Source organism: Phragmites australis, chromosome 10, assembly GCF_958298935.1.
Source record: "Phragmites australis chromosome 10, lpPhrAust1.1, whole genome shotgun sequence".
Taxonomy (NCBI): Eukaryota; Viridiplantae; Streptophyta; class Magnoliopsida; order Poales; family Poaceae; genus Phragmites; species Phragmites australis.
In genome coordinates, this window is record NC_084930.1 from 10,775,288 (window position 1) to 10,783,389 (window position 8,102).

The following is an 8,102-nucleotide window of genomic DNA, read 5'->3' on the forward strand; positions in this document are numbered from 1 at the left end:
ATAGAAAAATACTATCTATTTTGAAAGAAATTTGTTAAGACGTCTATTCATCTTTCTGGTCATCATTCCCGTTCCTCCAATTTATCAATGGGACATAGGTGTCTTACAGCCTTAAGAACCAATATAAATCCCATGTCTCACTTCACTTTTGGACGTGAGGCCGGTCAAACGGCTAACCATTCCCCCGCACCCGTTGGTGCGACGTCGTGACGTGTTCGATTCCAAGTCTAAATCACATTAACCCTCTTACTCGTGTTCGTTTACAACAACAGGTAGCATGGCTTCAAACGGGGATGGGTAATTACCCCAAACCCTCCCAACAGTATCCGTACCATTACTTGTGTCGAAATCCGAACTAAATCTTGGAAATTTCGTAGATCAGTGTCCGCCGCGCTTGACCAAACAACGCTGGGACTTACGCAACGTGCGTGGCTGCTGTCGTGGTGCACCAGCATCGCCTCGTCGTGATTGCATGCTGGATGCTGGTACGTGCAGCGTGCTCCAGCAACCCTCGCGCACCAAAAAAGAAGAAAAGAAAAGCAAAGCAAGATGGTGCGGGCGCCATGCCGCCATCTTTGTCAGTTTCAGCTTCAGCTCCAGCTCCAGCTCCCGAAACGTGGCACGGCTGAAGGCCGGTCATCTCCTACCTACACTCTTGAGGTGTCAGCCTCGGACTTGGGAGCTCAGAGCGTCGATCGAGGCCAGTTAGGTGGCGGATTCAGCCTGCGTGCCTGCGTGGTTCTGCTCGGTCGGGAGATGGAGTGGCGACTCCTCCTTTTTCCCGTTTCTGAAAAAGCAGGCGGCTAACGACACGCCTGGCTCCTTTTCCCCATCCGTCCATGTGATTCATCATTCATCCGGTTCAATTCCTCTCGATGTCTCTCTTGGAAGAGCGCTGGTAGGGAGCAGATTAATAGCTTGGCATGGATTAGCTTAGTGCCCAAGGTTGCTAATATTCACCTATTAGACCAACAGGACACTTCTAAGCGGAGCTTACATGAAAATCGACAATTTTCAGTTCATTCGGTGTACAAGACGCTAACGAACCAGAAATATTTTGCATGCAAATCAAGTAGTATGGAAATTCAAAGTAACTTGGAAGATCAAAATCTTTCTTTGGTACTTGAAGAAAGTGGCCCTTCTAACAAAAGATAATTTGGCCAAACGCGACTGAAATGATAGTAAAAACTGTTGGTGTTTAGAAATGACAAAATCATCTAACATATTTTCTTTGATTGTCATTGCCAAAATTTTATGGTGAACCATTCACATTGCTTTTGACCTAACCTCTCCAAGAAGTGTTACCCGTATGTTGGGAAGTTTGCTTCATGGGATAGGGTCAAAGATTAAAAGATAAATTTGGTTGGGGAGACCACTTTATGTTGTTTGATTTGCTTAAGTTGAAATGATAGTATCTTTGATAATGCCAAAGTTAACTGTTTTGTGCAAGTTATCTTTATTTAAGGGTGCCCACTGACTTTGTTTTTAGTCCTTGCTTTAGTGTGAGGACCAACGGGATGCGGTTAGAGTGGTGTGCCACACATTTGATACAACATAATAGGATATTTTCGTCAAGCATGGATGTACATTTAGCAATAGACTTTGGTCTACTCGATTGTCTAAAAAACATGTTGAGTCTTTAAATTATCTTAGCTTTGTAATTTTCGTAGTCCATTATCTAAAAAGAGATGTGATTCATCCAATAGAAGGCAAATACCGCTAACCGTGCAAAGGATTCTGGTATGTGCTAGGTTTAAGTGTTAATTGTCCCGTTTGTAAGTATCTAACTTTGGATCAACATACTTCTAATTCCAATTTCACGTTATAAGTTCTTTTATTCGGGAGTTGCGAGTTACCATTTAAAAATATTCGTTCATCGAAAAACAAAAGTGTAGTTACTGCAATCTTTTCGATCACTAATACAGAGTGCAACAATGTGAAAGATGCTGTAAGTGGTGATAGCGTATCATTCAGACATGCTTTTTTTTACCATCCTAGGAGGTACAAAGAGGCACTATTAAATTAGGAAATTATAACATGAGAGCTAGGTATCAAATTTTGGTAACTAGGTACTTAATTTATGTATCTCCGAAGGTATAATTTTTGTGGTCTCTACTGGTACCTTCCAAGGACCGTAAAAACGCTTAGGACCTGGTGCCTGCCTTTTTGTCAATGCGTTTAAGTCATGACAGTTTTTTGACTAATATTGTAAGAGGGAAGGAGTAATTGTTTCGTATTTCTGTACTAAACTTGACTTTTAAACATGCCATGGTGCTTGCCTTTTTGTCTGTCGTGTGACCATGTCTCCGTTAAAGCTGCTTCTGCTAAGATGTGTTCATCAATAGTCAATCTGTTGCGCTTAGGCTGAACTGGGCGTCTGGGCCTTTTTATCATTCTAACAATCAAACCACTACTGCAACAAATCTCAAATCTCACTACACTAAGCAATACTAGTACAATAATACGCGATCAGTTCCCAATAACTAAAATAAAGAAAAAAAAACTAATTAACGACCAGATACCAAACACTCTCGGGTCTCGGTGATCACAGGTGGTCGCCGGCCATGAGCGCGGTGGCCGTGGCGCCGCAGGACACGGCCTCCTTGGGCACCTTGCCCACGCGGTGGACGGCCTCGGCGAAGACGACGCCCATGCCCATGTGCAGGTGCGGCTCGATGTGGCAGTGAAACGCCCACACGCCCGGGTTGTCCGCCACGAGCCGGAGCACCGTCCACCCGTAGGGGAAGATCACCGCCGTGTTCCGCAGCGGCGGGTCACGGAGGTTGAGCCGCGCCGCGTCGGCGGCGTCCCCGCGGTACGCGCCGTCTCCGTAGCCCAGCACCCAGAAGTCGTGCCCGTGGAGGTGCCACGGGTGCACCTCGCTCGTGTTGTGCGCCAGCGCGTTCGCGTTCTGGAGCACCACGTCCACGGTGCTGTTGTGGCGCAGCACGTACACGTTGTCCCCGACCGTCGTGTTCGGGTTCGCCGGCGGGCGGGTCACGTCGTAGCTCCGGCTAAACGTCTCCGCCGGCCTCGCTGCAGCGAGCGTCGACTTGAGCCCCAGCAGCTTCAGGGAGCCCAGGTACGGCGTCGCCGGGAGCACCATGGACACGTTGTTGATGGACCATTTGATGTGCCCGTCCATCCTGTTCTGCGTGTTGAGCAGCTCGATGCGGCGGTCGGCCGTGGACGGCGGCGGCGGCGTGCCGGCGCGGGCGCGGATGCGGTACGTGAATGCCTTGCTGTGTGCGTAGTCGTCCCACGCCGGGGTGGCAGGCGGCGCCAGGGCTGGCAGCTTAGACGCGCGGGTGGGGCGATAGTTCAGCACAGCAAGAGCGGGCGCCGTCTTCGGCAACCGGCCGCGCACGCCGACGCTGACCCAGTAGTTCGACGACGGGTCCTGGTCAGTCGTCAGGAGGACAGAGTAGCTGTCGCCGGAGTAGATGTCGATGTCTTCGACGACGAAGGGGTCGACGTAGTTGCCATCGGCCTCCACCACCGTCAGCTTGTGATTCTGTCAAGATTAAAGCAAGCAAACGCGACCGATCAAACAACGTTGCAAGAGTTAAAATCGTTGTGTTCTTGAGAAACTATTAGTGTTTGATTACCCCGATTGCGAGGTTGAGAGACGCGAGGGAGGTGGTGCTCGCTACCCTGAGCCTGTAGGTCTTGTTCGGCTGGACGGGGAGGACCACCGGTGCGCACTGCCGGTTGACGGCGGCGCACTGCTTGGCGCCCGTCGTGTGCGCCGCCGCGAGCGAGCAGTTGAACTGACCCCTCCCGTTGATCAGCAGAGACTGCAGCGCAATCCAAGATTAAGAAACAATACGTGTCATTATCATACGATTCAGCGCTAAAATTCAGGCAAGAGTAAATTAAATTCTATCATGGTCGACCAACTTCAGTGTTTGCCACAACCCACATGAAGGTTACAAATCTACATCGACTTATGTCAAGTACATTCTGAATTATGGCATGTGATCAGAATCCAGGATCACGATTTCACAATGTTCTGTTCCATGTATCTTGTGCTTGGGTTAGGTAGTGTTTGGTTTACGAGACGGGATGAAACGGAACGGATTCATTCTATTTTTTAGCTGTTTAGATGGAGAATAGTGTGATGAAATGGTTTAGAATTAGGAGATATTCTTCAAAAATTCGGGATGCTGCCGTTCCAAAAAATAGTAAAACACAGCCGTTCCACTTCGAATATGACACTGACAGTGGACCCGAGATACTAAAATAGACTCGTCCCATCCAATCACCAAATAAGCATATATGTATAAATAAAATCATCTTATCTCAAATATATAAATATAATTATCTTATCTCACATTGCTCTTTAACCAAACACTACTTTAATGTAAAGTTAACAACTCAATTATTGGACACTTTGGCATGCTAGTATAGTATGACAGACCCTGTCAACCCGTGAAGTGTGTGTGAACCTGTGAACCTAAACTCCCAAAACCTTGCAACTTCAAAGATGCTCTTTCCCTCCCCAAGTTTCCAAACACATGCATGGCATTGCAAGTTTGCAACACAACAAAGGTGCACAGAATGACGCAGGGCCTGCCAATATGATGCACTCATGCCGACCTGATGGCCAACGACAAAGCTCCCCACATGCCAACCGTACTACTACTCCCTCTCTGCTGCTACAGTTTATGCAATGCCTGCATCTGCCCAGAGACATGTTCCCAAGATGCAGAGAGAAAGTTGATTGCATGGATGCCCTAGTATGTGCACCACCACCATGACATGACAGCATGTGTCACTGTGTCTCTCCCAAGATCATGAGGCCCAGTGTGTGATAGGCACTGCCTTTTATTCTCCTCCATGAACTTCTCTTCAGAAAAATGTGTTCAAGCAACTACTCAATGAACCTTCCCTCTGCTGAGCATCTCCTACAGGGCCAGATCTGGCCCCTCCCCTTCTTCTCGGGCTTACTAGGGCCAGGGCCAGATCATGTAGGATGAGAGCACCTCCTCTGTACAGCAGTAGTCTAGGTTTGTTTTTTCTTTTCTAGTCTTTTTGTCACCAATATCTTTGGCAGATTCAACTTTTCAACCTCCATTACGGAGGCAATCAGGAGATGGCGCCCTCTCTTTCTGAAAGCTGCCCGGTGAATGAAGCCACACCTACGCCACCTTTCAGCATCTGGCACTGTGGATCCATGTTTCTCTTTGAAGATGCAAATTCTCTCCCTAGTGGTGATGCAAACGGAGAAGGAAGACCCCTATGAGCCGACTATAATTTTACTTTAGTTTGAGGATTTTTTCTATAAAAATGGTTATACCAACTTTTATGAACGTCAGTTAATGAAATGCCAGTTCTAACCCCTTTCAAGGCGTTCCTCCTTCAAAAAAGAAAAAAAAACTACTCTACATTGCCTGGGCATAGGGCTGTGGTGCAACATGACCTACTCTACCATTTTTTTTACTACCTTCGTTTTCATTTACTTACCACTAGCTTTTTTTACTGTAACAATTTTAAACTTGCGTTTTTTCTTAAAAATTTTATAAATACTTAAAAGTATACAATACTAATGAAATATATTTTGCGATAATCTAATGATACCAAAGTTTTAGATATCTATAAACTTTTTATAGAAAAAATATAAGTCAAAATTACTACAATAAAAAGTTAGTAATAAGTAAATGAAAATAAAAGTAGTAGACACATATGCTGGCATTGTGTCCAAAGTGCTCTACACTTTTGAAGTGGGGGCACTTCTTTCCAGTAAGCCTAATAGGGCTGGGGTTCCATTGTTTTCTTCAAATTTTTGCCTTTGATCGGCTCAGTGGGGCTTGCATGCATGTTCAGCTTTTTGGTGTTTTTGGGAAAGCTAGATGTGTGTGTGTGCACTACTGTGCATTGCCAGTTTATCGCCATCAGCTGAGATCTTTGAGCCTTTTCAGCATATGGCCATGTTTGGTTATAAACTTTAGTGGCTGGTCCTGCAAGCCCGGCATTTGTCCTAAACTATAGTCCAAGTATCCAACCAACAAGAGCAAGAAATTTTCAGAGCAATCAAACTCAGGCCATGCCTTGTACTATTCTAAATATCTGTATGGCATGGCAATAATTGAGATCCAATGGTATGCATTATTGCAGATTATCAAGTAACACATTTTGTTCTATAAAAGGAATCTGTCTCTTTCTGTGTAGTTCAAACACGAAATTGTATGAATGTTAAAGGAACTGAATCCCTGATTTTTTAGGAATAACTGACAACCAGATTTACACCTCTGGCTCATTGCACTATCTTTTCTTTTCTTTGCGAAAGACTATAAAAGCACTTTTATTTTCTTTTTCATGAATCTACTTGATGCAATGTTTCATAGATGCTGAAATTATCGTGTGTAGAACAGCAGTGCAGTTCTTTATCTGAGATAATGAGACACTACCTGCGGCTCGCCAATCCATCTGAATGGCTTGGAGGAGAGGGCGACCATCTGGGTGTGGATGCTCTCGTGGTACCAGTCGCTGAGCAGCAGGTTGAGCTCGCCGTCGTACTTGAACGGCTCCTCCTCCCCTTTGGCCACGTCCACGATTAGCGACCCGTACAGCCCCGCCGCCCTCTGCATCCCGTAGTGCCCGTGGTAGAAGTACGTCCCCGGCTGCAGCCATGGACCAAATCTTTTTTAGTTACATCACTTAATACTTCTGATCTGATTCGTTAATAAGCCAAGTTCATTAATTTCTTGGCATGGACATTCAGGTAGTAGTTAGGATGCTAGGATAGGTGGTGATCAGCAGCAGTAAGTACCTTGTCGACGACGAAGCGGTAGGTGAAAGTTTCTTCAGGGTTGATGGCGCATTGGGAGATCGCCGCCGTGCCATCCGCCCACGGCGTCCCGATCTGCCATGATCCACGCACGCCAGCGTTGAAACGTTAGCAAAATCGCACAAGAAAAGGAACATCTCCCGGTTAGCTCCGTCTGAAGTCTGAACATGCATGTCACAGAAAAGAGACACGATTGCAGGGCGCAGTGCATGTTCGTCCATGCGCGCTTTGTGTGCTCGATCGTGTGATGGCTGTCACCTGTCTGATGCCGTGCCAGTGGATGACGACGCCCTCGGTGTGCAGCGCGTTCTTGAGCTCGACGTGGATGGTGTCGCCGGCCCTGGCGCGGATCGTCGGGCCCGGGAACTGCCCGTTGATGCCGATCAGCACCTTCTCCTCGCAGTCCGGCGACCAGAACATGTTGCTCACCTCCCATTTGAAGTGCCTCGCCTTTGCCGCCTCCGCGCAATGCGGCCGGACAACGCACGCCCAGAGGGTGCAACACACAAAGACCAGCACAGGAAGCCTCATGGCTTCCTCTCCTACAATTAATGCACTCACTACAAAGAGGGAGTTTTAGTTTCAGATGAGAGGCAGCAGCAATGGAGAGAGAGAGAGAGAGAGAGAGAGAGAGAGAGGTGCAATGCAATGCGAAGACTAGTAAGAGGGAGATGACTTGAGGAGCGCTTGGAATTTGTGAAAATTAGTAGCAAGGATGTGTGTGAGTGCTAGTTTATTTATACTAGCCAAAGAAGCTCATGTCACCTCATCATTTTCCCATTTCTTTTCAAAAAAATTCATGAGAGAAAAATATAATGGTGATCATCTCACTTAGTGGAGTTAGGTCGGACGCAGTGTCCTGTTTTGGAACACCTGCGTTAATAGGCAGTTTTCAAGTTCGCTTGCAAAAGGGCTGCAAAATAGCTCAGCACTCTTGATTTTTTTGTTTCATCTTTCTGGCCCAGGAATAAAGAGTTCATATCATGCTCTTGTTTTGGGTATATCAGTCTGTGCATGTGACGAGGATTGCTACTTCTGTGTGTCTACCGAAATGGTTTTATGCAAAGGCCATAAGAAAATGTGTCGACACGCTCGTATCTTGATGGTTCACACATGCTCCATACATTTGTTTGGTAACTGCTCTGCATTTTGCAAATGTGTTCCTCCTCTTTCCCTTTTATCAAACAAGAACGATGCCAAGTTGCATACACATGTTTTTTGGTCAAAATATGCATATGTTTCTTTTTGTTCAGAATTTATACACATATTTTTACATTAGTACTATTTTTCTTTTTTCTTTTTGAAAAGATAT

At 46.2% G+C, this 8,102-nt stretch overlaps 1 protein-coding gene across 1 annotated transcript; it reads right to left on the bottom strand.

Moving 5' to 3' along the window:
* Nucleotides 1–2,359: 2,359 nt before the first annotated feature.
* On the bottom strand, nt 2,360–7,636 carry LOC133883739 (L-ascorbate oxidase-like). Its single transcript, XM_062323157.1, has 5 exons — nt 7,049–7,636; nt 6,773–6,865; nt 6,411–6,623; nt 3,609–3,797; nt 2,360–3,514 (listed from the first exon to the last, which is right to left on the bottom strand). The coding sequence occupies exons 1-5, from the start codon at nt 7,319–7,321 to the stop codon at nt 2,546–2,548; spliced, it is 1,737 nt and encodes a 578-aa protein (XP_062179141.1). The 5' UTR covers nt 7,322–7,636; the 3' UTR covers nt 2,360–2,545.
* Between the last annotated feature and the right edge of the window lie 466 nt (nt 7,637–8,102).

Coding starts and splice junctions, on each gene's coding strand:
- LOC133883739 (XM_062323157.1), bottom strand. CDS start 7,321: ATGAGGCTTCCTGTGCTGGTCTTTGTGTGTTGCACCCTCTGGGCGTGC. Junction 3,798..6,410: donor GATGGATTGGCGAGCCGCAG/GTAGTGTCTCAT, acceptor ATTGCGCTGCAG/TCTCTGCTGATCAACGGGAG. Junction 3,515..3,608: donor CTCTCAACCTCGCAATCGGG/GTAATCAAACAC, acceptor TAATCTTGACAG/AATCACAAGCTGACGGTGGT.